The following is a 13,154-nucleotide window of genomic DNA, read 5'->3' as shown; positions in this document are numbered from 1 at the left end:
TGGTCGGAGAAGGTGGGGGCACCGTGTGAGACAGTACAATTGAGGTAGAAGGCACGGCTGTTAGAGAACACCAGGTCGGGCTTACCCTGCAATCCATGACCTATGAATGTGGGAAAGTCCGGACCTAGGAACTTCAGCCGGTGAAGTATAGTAAGAGAGTGTAGTTGCCGACTCACTGAGCTGCTGTTGTGCGTTCCAGGGCTCCAAGCAGCATGACTGCAGTTGAAATCGCCAATGAAGAAGGTTGGGATTTTGTATGACATCACCTTGGCAATGTCAACAAAGGGGAGGAAGGGGATACGGGGAGGGCGGTAGAGGGTAGACCATTCTCAAATTAAAGCCTAATGTTAACCCATTCAACTCCGATGACATTTCATACATTTATTTAATGCGGGTAACAGATGGATTATAGGAGGGGCGATGTTAAACATGCCTCTGTTCTGCTCAATGGTTTTGAAGCTTTGAATGGCGGCCGCTTCGAGGCATTTTCTCCTCATCCTATCTGGTTCACTAAACAGAAGTTCTGCGTTATCCCAATCCATCAGGTGGTCGTTGGTGTTCCGGTGATTAACACAGGCGTTGGTGATGATGTTGTTCCGGGAATCGTAGCGATGCTCCCGGATCCGGGTCTTCAGGTCACGGGAAGTCTCGCCGATGTATACTTTATCACCACCAACGCCTGTGTTATCCACCGGAACACCAACGACCACCTGATGGATTGGGATAACGCAGAACTTCTGTTTAGTGAACCAGATAGGATGAGGAGAAAATGCCTCGAAGCGGCCGCCATTCAAAGCTTCAAAACCATTGAGCAGAACAGAGGCATGTTTAACATCGCCCCTCCTATAATCCATCTGTTACCCGCATTAAATAAATGTATGAAATGTCCCCCTTAGTCCACTTCAACAAACTGTCCGAAATGTCCTCCTTTGTCTCCACCAAGTCCCACCCGTCCCCCTCCTCCCCCTCCACCTACCACCCACCCCTCCCTGATAACCTCTCCCAGTTCCTTCCCTGTTGGCTTATATGTGCTCAGAGTGTGTGTCATGTCTGTACTTGAAAAAGCTGTAACAAGCGAAACGTAGTACTAATAAAGGTTTCAATCTCACAAGGTGTTTATTCTCACAACCATGGAGATATACAATGGGAGATGAAGTAACAACAAAACCAAAAGAGATAAGGAATTTAGACATTTTAATCACAGAATACTTAGAAATATAAACTATTAATGAACATAAGAACAGTATTTGATTGCATTGGTAAAGATGTGATAGAGAAGAAAATATGAAAACTCTATCCACCCTACGCTGCAATACGCAGCGTTTGTGTTGTCACCTCATAAAGGGAAGGCTACGACGAAAAGAGAGAAAATAAAAATCTTTCATCCTTTCCAACATGTTCCCTTGAACTCCTCAAATATTTTCCAACTTCCATGTTAAAACCTTGTCAAGTATCTTGTTGGAAGCCTTTTCCAGATGCAGCGACACACAATCCATCTAACCTTTTCTTTTGTGTAACATATCGACCATTCTCAAATTAAAGCCTAATGTTAACCCATTCAACTCCGATGACATTTCATACATTTATTTAATGCGGGTAACAGATGGATTATAGGAGGGGCGATGTTAAACATGCCTCTGTTCTGCTCAATGGTTTTGAAGCTTTGAATGGCGGCCGCTTCGAGGCATTTTCTCCTCATCCTATCTGGTTCACTAAACAGAAGTTCTGCGTTATCCCAATCCATCAGGTGGTCGTTGGTGTTCCGGTGGATAACACAGGCGTTGGTGGTGATGTTGTTCCGGGAATCGTAGCGATGCTCCCGGATCCGGGTCTTCAGGTCACGGGAAGTCTCGCCGATGTATACTTTATCACCACCAACGCCTGTGTTATCCACCGGAACACCAACGACCACCTGATGGATTGGGATAACGCAGAACTTCTGTTTAGTGAACCAGATAGGATGAGGAGAAAATGCCTCGAAGCGGCCGCCATTCAAAGCTTCAAAACCATTGAGCAGAACAGAGGCATGTTTAACATCGCCCCTCCTATAATCCATCTGTTACCCGCATTAAATAAATGTATGAAATGTCCCCCTTAGTCCACTTCAACAAACTGTCCGAAATGTCCTCCTTTGTCTCCACCAAGTCCCACCCGTCCCCCTCCTCCCCCTCCACCTACCACCCACCCCTCCCTGATAACCTCTCCCAGTTCCTTCCCTGTTGGCTTATATGTGCTCAGAGTGTGTGTCATGTCTGTACTTGAAAAAGCTGTAACAAGCGAAACGTAGTACTAATAAAGGTTTCGATCTCACAAGGTGTTTATTCTCACAGTCTTGTCGGCTTTTGCCATTGTGATTCATCTCCATGGTGGTCTCTTTATGCTTTGGGTTTGTTTCCAAGGTGCTGTACTTCCTTACATTCAATCTAATTTTCCACACTTGGCTCTATTTGTAAGCCTTATGCAGGTGTCCTTTAGTAAATTACCACCTTTTTTGTTTTCTGCTCTTTTCATGAGCCATTATATATAATCAAATAGGTTTCCGTGGCTGCCTATTCTATTCATCATATTGATGCACACCAAAAACATTATGGGTGCCAATACAGTATAGAACACTGTGGTACCTCACTAATCACCTATCTGCAATTCAGTATTTCATCCTTCAGCTCTCCATCCACTACAACACGCCTGCACCACCTTTAACCTACTTCAGCAACAAACCAGTTAACTTCACCACATATTACAGGTGAAAAATGTAATCACACATTTGTCAATCACGTTAAAACCACTGTTGGAGTAGAAAAGACTGGAGACGGGGAATCTATATATTTCGATTGCAAACTGCAATCCTCTTCAGTTTGCAATCGAAATATATAGATTCCCAGTCTCCAGTCTTTTCTACTCCAACAGTGGTTTTAACGTGGTTCACCACATATCTTCACATAACACAGCCTTCACAGTACATCATTACACATCTTCTTACCACAGCACTATTGCCATTGCACTAAGTTTCATTCACACCGCACTTCATTACAATGAAACATATCTTCCACTTAACAGTGACCAAAATATTGTTCTACTCACTAAGTTTCAAAAATCGAAACGAAAAAAGAAACAAACACATTTTAATCCCTTTGTAGATATAGCATTAAGCATATCAGGTTTTGTACCTGAGGCAACAGACACCCCAGATCAAGAATCCGTCTTAACTGAACCCTCCAGTGGAGATAATGTCCCTCCAGATCATGAACTTTCCTGTGCTGATAAAACCGAAGAAGGCTCCAAAGTACCAATGACACCTGATAGTCAAGATGAGGTGAAGGGCTTGAAGCTTATTATCAACCCCAACTTGGATGTACATCTGCTATCATTCCGAGAGAATTTGTAGATTAAGAAGATATTTTCTCGGGCATTCCTAAATGCACCTCACCTATCGAACATGATATTAAGAATTCATACAAAAATCTACCCTGCCCCTATTCACCTTAGGCCGCACTTCGAGAAAGAAGTTGAGCGTTTGCATGATCAAAGTATCATCCAAGAATCGTCACTCCATTGCTTCGGAGTCTGTAGAAACCAGACATTTCTTGTTGCCTGGGAACAGACTACCGCCAATCAAACGCAAGCAGTCCTACACCAAGATTTCTGGTGGGAGATATTTTTCCAAACCGATGTGTGCCAAATATTCTAATAAGCGCCTCTCTCTGTCTGTCTTCCCAACTCATCTTGGTCGTGTGGAATCTTGCCACCTCCCTTTTCAGCTGGTCAGTGCTTGCGCCATCTTAATTCATTTAGCACACCTTGTCTTTACTAATAGTTTAGCCTATTCATAAACCGTACCCCCCCTGGGAAAAGATCCGTTACCTATGACTAAAGATAAAATTACAGATGTACCTTTTGTTCCCGAACACACTCAGACTCCGCTGACATTGCAGTGGTGACGAGACTTACAGATTCTTAGTTTGGCTAATGCTAGAGTATTTCACTCAGCTGTTAGATGGGTTTGGGGTATCGTGCTTCCGCTTTGTCACCACTACCACACCTGAGCTGAATGAAGTCGCCTGGTAATGGGCGGAACGAAATATATGAACTAAGTCCCCTTATTAAGGTGATTGATGTAACGCCCTGCTCTAGCGCGGTTTAACCCATTAAACCCCAATGACAATATTCTTGTCATTTGGTCAAATAAAACAAAATCGTAAAACACCAAAATGTTTGATCAAACAGCACCAGAAAAATATGACGTCAGTCCTCGCTTCGCTCGCGAGCGAAGCGAGGACTGACGTCATATTTTTCTGGTGCTGTTTGATCAAACATTTTGGTGTTTTACGATTTTGTTTTATTTGACCAAATGACAAGAACATTGTCATTGGAGTTTAATGGGTTAATGTGAGGGCGTTTACTCCTCTTGTACTGGATAGCGCTTACGCCCTGATGTCCTTTCTATTTACCTCCGTGGGACGTCAAGATTGTTTTTATTCCGCAGTTGCCTAACAAGATATATGTTCAACAGTTGTCTCATAATTTATGGGAGTTGTATGAAACCACGCAAACGCACTTCGAAATAAAAGGCCACAAAAACAAACATTGAGGAGGCAATGTTTTGGCCTGGGTGATTTCCGTGACCATCTTAAAACTGTTTTCATATTTGTCTTCAGATGGCGAGGCAGCGTGTATAAACTCATCTGGCATGACCTCCTGGTGTACATGAGCCTCTACGTCATCCTGTCTCTGATCTATAGGCTTGCCCTCAGTGAATGTCAAAGGAAGTAAGTGTCTAGTGAAAGAATAAAGTATGATGCGGGGATATTGGGGAAGGGAGGGTAGTAATGAGGAGGAAGAGGGGGAATGAGGGAGTTAGGGGAGACTCGATGTCGGTGGGGAACGGTGGAGGGATGAAAGGAAGTAGAAATATGAAATAAAGAGGAATGTGGAGAGAGAAAAGAGAGCTGGTTGTGAAGGAAGGAGGAGGAACAGATAGTGGGAGTGAGGAAAAAATGATAAGATAAATAGCTTGCGTTACTGAGAACTTTCCCCGAGGCGGCATTTTGCCCGGGGCCGGCACTTGGCCGAGTTTTCACCGAGCGAGTCAGGGCCGATTCTCGCCAGATGCTGTGAATTCGAATAGCTGGAAGAAGACTTTGTTTGCAACATTCTACACTTTCCTAAGAACATTTCAACAATCTGTCTAATATTTGTAAAGGTTTAGCTCCTTTCATTTCGCCATTCGGTTTCTCAATACGTGGCGCAAAGCCAATTTGACATTTGAAGATTGAAAAAACGAAAGATTGTAACCGAAGTCGTTTCTACCCAAACGAACTCACAGCGGTTTATGAGAATCTGACGAGACTCGCTCGGTGGAAACGCAGCCCAAGGCAAGTAAAGGCTCTGCATTTGATTCACCAAATCGATGCTTTCCATTAACTCATTCAACTCCGATGACAAGATGTCTTGTCATTTGGTCAAATAAAACAAAAAATCATAAAACACCAAAATGTTTGATCAAACACCAGAAAAATATGACGTCAGTCCTCGCTTCGCTCGCAGCGAAGCGCGAGCGAAGCGAGGATTGACGTCATATTTTTCTGGTGTTTGATCAAACATTTTGGTGTTTTATGATTTTTTGTTTTATTTGACCAAATGACAAGACATCTTGTCATCGGAGTTGAATGGGTTAATTCGCTACCCCACAAAACAATCTTAATCTGATCCTGCATTAAAATCTCCCAGGAATACAAATTCGTTGTCACTTGTGTTGTTTCTGCATAACTGAGGGTAAATTCTTTCTAATTTTGTTATGAATTCTATTTGAAACCTAGTCATGTTTCATTTACATTACATAGAGAGGATTGAGGTTATCATTTAATAAAGATGTTAATTCTTCCCTCTTTTTACTTTTTTTTCTAGATTACAATACATTGTCACTAATTAAACATCAAACTTGAAGATATTTTTACATCCCTATACAATGGGCGTAACTTGAAAACTACTGTGCATAGATACCCTTAAAAGTGGGAATACACCGATAGTGAACTCTTTTAATCTAAGGTATTATATAGTAAACTGAGATTTTGACCAAATATGCAGAAAGGGGAAGATCTTAGTTGTTGCTGAATTTATGGAGCTATTTATTGAGGCATGGACTTGTATTTTGATTGCTTGAAGAAATTGTCCTATTTTTATTATACTCTTTATATCCTTCAGCAAACTCATTAGCCTGTATTTAATTCCAAAAATGTAAAAGAAAAAAATCCACTGAAATGATATACTGGACGTTGTCCGTTTTGATATACATGAAGAAACCTTTGGAGTCTTAATTAAATTCGAGTCTGTTATTTCATTGATTCTACAACGTTTCGGTCGATGCTCCAATTTACAAGATTTTGTACCATAGATAAAGTCCTCAAAAGGTGTTTTGCCTTAAAATAGATAGATAAATAAAATACAACGATGGGTCTTTATCACTACCTCCACCATAGAAAGAATGACCACATTAAAAATTACAAACAGACACTACACTTCTGATGTTCCAGAGTCTTCGAGAAAATATCGCTGCATTGCCACGACCTCACGCCCCTCGTACCTTTAACCCTCCTGCTGAGTTTCTACGTAAATCTTGTAGTGAAAAGATGGTGGGACCAGTTCAAGTGTATCCCGTGGATAGACTCCCTTGCCCTCTACGTGTCAACGGCCATTCACGGACAGGTGAGTGTAAAGCCAGGTTTACACGCTACGATAATTTGTAGCGATTTATTGTAATGAAAAGGTTGTTACAATTTGTCATTACGTGTAAACAGGAGATCGTAGCGATAATGACGTCAGTCCTCCTCGCTTCGCTCGCAGCGAAGCGAGGAGGACTGACGTCATTATCGCTACGATCTCCTGTTTACACGTAATGACAAATTGTAACAACCTTTTCATTACAATAAATCGCTACAATTTATCGTAGCGTGTAAACCTGGCTTTACGGATGTTCTACGTATGGTGCATTGGGCATTCCTAAAGTCTTTCTGACATTCGCAGGGCAAACAGAATCGTATGATACGAAGGACAATCATGCGCTACACCAACCTGGCAATCGCCATGACTTTCTCCAGCGTCTCACCCCGCATCAAAAAACAGTTCTCGACGTTGAATGACTTGATTGATGCAGGTACACTGTGGTTCCAACTGTACTGTCGATCTTCAAGAGTTCATCACCCAATGCTACAGTTATTTTTTTTCCGAATGAATTGGGTGGCTAAGTCATGTAAATACTAACAGGTCATCCAACTGAAGTTATAATCACTTTAGTGTAAAATAATGCAAGCTATTGCCGCACGTTTAGCTTGATTTTTTTTTCTTCCTTGATATCGTTCTAGGGCTGTTGCACTCTAGTGAGGCGACCATCATCAAGACCATAACGGAAAAATCTGGCGAGAAAGGCTACTGGATACCGCTCGTGTGGGCAGGCAGCATGGTGTCACGTGCCCGGAAGGAGGGACGCATTTCCGACGACTTCAGAATGCAGACGCTTCTCGTTGAGATCAACAGTCTCCGTAGCAAATGTGGCGATCTTCTCAATTATGACTGGATCTGTATCCCACTCGTCTACACGCAGGTACTGACAGCCTACAAGGTGGAAGAAGGGCAGTAATGTTTCTGTGTATATTTACCTGACTGAAGTACACAGGAAAAGTGATACTATTACGGCCCGTCTCTCTCACCATCCTATTACTACGAAGTATGGAGTGAGAAGTAAGCTGATGCTGTTTTTAGGTCGATGTTTGGGTAGCTGTCAGGAACAATCGCAAGAAGAACGCAGAAAGTTCCGGAAATCGAACTCGCGTCCAACTGATCGTGAGATCGACACGGTATCTGTTGGGCTACCACACGGCCTCGGCCTAATTCTGTATCCCCATTAGTCAAACTTTAATTTAGATTTATCTATGTCTCTTTATTGAACTCTTTCTTCACCCAAGATATTATAAACGTCGATGCATCTGCTTGAAAACCTGCCTTGCTTGAAAACCTGCCTTTCTTGATAGCCTTTGAATATCCAGTTTTCTTTAATTTTTCACTATGATCCCTTGTTCACCTTCCTTTTCGATTTTTGTCTCCTGCTTTCATAAATCCGTGGATATGGAAACGATAAGAAGAAAAGTAAGAGCAATCGGAATGACCCTAGCCTTGTAAATAGATCATGAGAAGAAAGGTTGGTAAAAAAAGAAAAAAAAAACAGAGCTGTCCTCATTTGGAGAAAGAAGAAGAAAGGTTGGTAAAAAAGAAAAAAACAGACCTGTCCTCATTTGGAGAAAGAAGACACAGAAGACTTGATTGCCATCCACGGATGGCAATCAAGTCGTCTGTGTCTTCTTTCTCCAAATGAGGACAGGTCTGTTTTTTTCTTTTTTACCAACCTTTCTTCTTATCACGGATGGCAATCAAGTCGTCTGTGTCTTCTTTCTCCAAATGAGGACAGGTCTGTTTTTTTCTTTTTTACCAACCTTTCTTCTTATGATCTATTTACAAGGCTAGGGTCATTCCGATTGCTCTTACTTTTCTTCTTATCGTTTCCATATCCACGGATTTATGAAAGCAGGAGACAAAAATCGAAAAGGAAGGTGAACAAGGGAGCATAGTGAAAAATAAAAGAAAACTGGATATTCAAAGGCTATCAAGAAAGGCAGGTTCTCAAGCAAGGCTAGGGTCATTCCGATTGCTCTTACTTTTCTTCTCATCGTTTCCATATATTTCTTTTTGTGTGGGGGTTGAACAGCTGTTTAGGTGGATTTCTTATTTAATTTTTATCATCCAAGTTTTCAACATTCTTTCCTTCCATGTAGTACCTTTCTTATGTTCGTCAAAAATTTTCTCACTAAGAATCTTGTTTATTTGTTTGTTTGTTTGTTTGTTTATGTACTTATCTATCCATTCATTTGTTTATTCATCTATCTAATCAATTGATTAATCAATTAATAAATCAATCAACTATTTAATTTATTTATCTATTTATTCATTTATTTGTTTATTCATCCATTCATTTGTATATCATTCATCTATCTATTCATCTATTTATCTGTCTATTTGTGATAAACTAACGTTGAATAAGTCAGTGAATGCCTATTGTCATTTTTGTCCATTTTCAATATTTTGCATCTTTAGAGTGAAATATTTTCCACACTTCCCTGAAGTCATAAACCCTGTCGTGACTTTCCTGCATTAGTTTTTGTTCATCTTCATGTTCTGTTTTCTTTATCATCTTAGCATCGTCTGTAAATAGATATATAAATGTTCGTTCCACCCGTTATGTCATTTACAGTATGTATAACATAAATATTATGGGTGCCAGAACCAAACCCTGTCAGACTCCACTGGATACTTCTTTCCATTCTGACATCTTTTACAATTATCCTCATAAGACTTTCAGGAAGTCTCATTTATTCCAAGAGGCTCATTTTAGGTCATCCTGTAGGTTCATTTTTCGCGTTGATCCTTTGTACGGTGCTTTATAAAAAAAAAATCTTCAGATCCAAATATACACAATCCACCCAGGATATCAATTGGTCTTCATAAAAAAAAATGCATAATAATAACAATACACGGTAGATAAAATTACAAGATGGCAGAAAATCTAGAGACACTCCAGAACAACCGCTAATTGGCAGTTTATTTTTAAAATAATTATCATACAGATGAAAATCCTATGCATTTCTTAATAAACATTTGGCTTAATCAAAACGAATGCTTCAAATAAAAATTTACTATATCTTAACCCATTAAACTCCGATGACAAGATTCTTGTCATTTGGTCAAATAAAACAAAAAGTCATAAAACACCAAAATATTTGATCAAACACCAGAAAAATATGACGTCAGTCCTCGCGCTTAACCGCGCGAGGACTGACGTCATATTTTTCTGGTGTGTGATCAAACATTTTGGTGTTTTATGACTTTTTGTTTTATTTGACCAAATGACAAGAATCTTATCATCGAAGTTTAATGGGTTAATGCATTTCCCAATGCTTATCTCCATACTCAATGGTTTTCTAGCCTGACAGTTGAAAATAAAGTTGATATTTTCATTATCATTCTCCTTTAGTGATGGAATTTACCAGTGTCTAGTTTGCATGGGGGGATTTACCAGAGTAGGCGTTACCGCGGATAAATATACCTGTCACCATATACAGCATTAAAAAAAAGACATTGATTTGTATTGAAAAAAAAGTAAAAAAAAAAAAATACATTTCACCTGCAACTCCAAGCATCATCAGTTATTACACAAATTTACTGGAGAGAATAAAACGTGTAAAAAAAAATCATAGATGATTAGGAAAGGAGTGAAATCAAGAAATGCACCTTATATTCTCCTTGGTACTGTGGGTAAACTGAAAACACACACACACACACACACACACACACACACACACACACACACACACACACACACACACAAGAAATGTCGAAGAGGATCCACGTTGCAAGGCCTCTGACATAGTAACACAAGTTGATGTCAGTCCCAGAACAGCTGTCAGGTATCTTCACAAGCTGGGTTACTATGGCAGAGCTGCAAGAAGGAAACCGCTCCTTCGTCCAGCCAAATCAAACGCAGAAAGGATTGGGCTGTTGAGATGGTGGAGAGACCTGTAAATACAAAAAGTTATGGAAGTCTTGATAGATATCAAGACTTCCATAACTTTTTGTATTTACAGTTTAATGTACATCAAAAAACATACTGACAGTATTCTATATAATTCCACCATCTACATCTTATCAAATTTGGCAAAAAACAGTTTTGTCTTCATTTCATTGCGTCGTCTGCTATTCGAAACATTCCGCCCATGCGCTTCGTGAAAGGTTCAGGGAATTCCGTGTTCGTGACGTCACAGTTGCCAAACAAACAATATTGTTATTCTGAATAGCTAGACTTCGGAAAAGTGGTATGCGAGGCGCAATTAAAAGTGAATTTTCTGAATAAATTCTTCTGTAATAGGTAAAAACTTTATTTGTATGCTTTTAAAAAGTACTTTTTCGATGATTTTTAGTGAATGGTATATCTGTTGATATCTGACCTTTAAACTGACTGTTGATGTGCTCTGGAGATACACAGGCAGGCTTACTGCTTAGAGTTTATCCAGTGCGGAGAATAAAAGATAATTCTTGCAGAGAGTGAAAATTGACGAAATTAATTGGGGCAGTAATAAGTATCAAAAAATAATTTGATTGTGAAAAAAAAAATTAATTTGTGTATCAAAAAAGCTTAATTACCTGCAGAGAGACAATGGTTTGGCCTATGAAACAGGAAGGATGCCTAAGACGATGCCGTCTGTACAGCTGCCGGTGTTGTTGTGATAACGCCGCAGTGATGCCAGCTCTACCTAGCTGATGCAGCCAGTGTTACCACACGGCTTTATGCGCACCAACTTCAAATATATAATAGGTATTTTGAAAAAAATAATCGGCCGCGACTATTTTTTTTTTAGGTCAAATCGCATATCTTCGAATATATCCCCGCACATATCGAAAAGTGGTGCAAATTCTTGAATCGCATATACGCGAATTCGCATATATCGAAGTCGCATATATCGAGAACTACCTGTATATATATATATATATATATATATATATATATATATATATATATATATATATATATATACATATATATATAGAGCCTAGGGCACCGTACAGGTAATCTACGGATAGCCGAGTATAGCGGGTTCGAACCCTGCATGCAACTGTCATAAAAATGATCGATATATATATGTATTTATATATATATACATATATACATATATATATATGTATATATATATACATAATATATAAATATATACATAATATATAAATATGTATATGAATATATATACATTATATATATACATATATATACATATATATATATATATGTATATATATATATGTATACTTATACATATATATATATATATATATATATGTATACTTATACATATATATATATATATATATATGTATATATATATATATATTTATATATACATATATGCACACACACACCACCCAACAGTGTAGGACATGATGCATATAATTATTGGATTAAAAACAGAGAGAAAAAGCAAGGGGGTGGAGTTATGTTCCTGACTAAGAAGGATATAAACGTGAAGGGTGTCATATATGGAAAGAATACAGTAGAGATGATTATGATAGAAGTGGAAGACAGAGATAAGAAGAGCAGAAAATTTGTGATAAATTATGTGCCTCCGAAAACAGCCTCATGGGAGGAGAGTGAACATAAAAGTATGTTAGAGGACACAAAGATAACATTAAATAAAATAATGGAAGATGGAGGAAGAATAGTTATAATGGGCGACTTTAATTGCAAAGAAATCTGCTGGGAAGAAATGACAGTAAAGGGTGGAGACGGCTCATGGGGAAACGCTCTACTTGAGATGATTACTGACCATACAATGACACAATGGATACAGGAGAACACCAGGTATAGAAATGAAGAAGAACCATCGAGACTAGACTTAATAATTACATCTGAACCTAGAATAGTGGACAAGATTGAATATAAAACACCAATAAGTAAAAGTGACCACATATTGATTGAACTGGAACTTAATGAAGAAAAATATATGAAAAGAAATTAGCAATATAGAAAAGGAAGAATGATGTATGAAAAAACTTTGATAAAATAAGAGAATTCTTTCAACAAGAAAACTGGGAAGAAATATACAAAGAAGAAACAACAGTGGAAGAGAAATGGAATATTTTGAAAAAAAATTACAAAAAAGGAGTGGAAAAGTATGTCCCAAGACAAAAACAAGAAAAAGAATATGTAAAATGCTGGTACAACAAAAGTTGTAGGGAGTTAAAAGACAAAAGAGACAAAGCCTGGACCAGATGGAAAAAAGACAGAAGACCTGAAAATGGAAAATATATACCGGTTATAGAAATGAATATGTACAAACGTGCAGAGAGGAAAAGAGAAAATATGAAAAAGATGTCATAGAAAAGTGTAAAGAGCAACCAAATCTATTCTACAGATATGTAAACAATAAACTGAAAAACAAACAAGACTTGGAGAAATTAAGACAAGAGGGAGTTGAATACACTGAGGAAATAGAAATGGCGGAAATTATGAACAAACATTTTGAATCAGTGTTTACAAGGGAGAACATACAACATGAAGA

At 38.8% G+C, this 13,154-nt stretch overlaps 1 protein-coding gene across 2 annotated transcripts in view; it reads left to right on the top strand.

Annotated features, from left to right (window-relative positions):
* Positions 1-13,154, top strand: part of LOC143031964 (bestrophin-3-like) — a 61,638-nt gene that overhangs the window by 25,381 nt on the left and 23,103 nt on the right. For both annotated transcript variants that reach the window (XM_076196365.1, XM_076196366.1), the window contains 4 exons: positions 4,656-4,766; positions 6,531-6,702; positions 7,021-7,150; positions 7,359-7,597. In XM_076196365.1, the coding sequence (XP_076052480.1) occupies positions 4,656-4,766; positions 6,531-6,702; positions 7,021-7,150; positions 7,359-7,597 (652 nt within the window). The remainder of the gene's footprint in view (positions 1-4,655; positions 4,767-6,530; positions 6,703-7,020; positions 7,151-7,358; positions 7,598-13,154) is intronic.

Source organism: Oratosquilla oratoria, chromosome 12 (assembly GCF_046742065.1).
Source record: "Oratosquilla oratoria isolate Oo_2021 chromosome 12, ASM4674206v1, whole genome shotgun sequence".
In the NCBI taxonomy this organism is placed as follows: Eukaryota; Metazoa; Arthropoda; class Malacostraca; order Stomatopoda; family Squillidae; genus Oratosquilla; species Oratosquilla oratoria.
The sequence above is the reverse complement of the archived record's forward strand: the minus strand, read 5'-3'. Positions and strand labels throughout refer to the sequence as shown.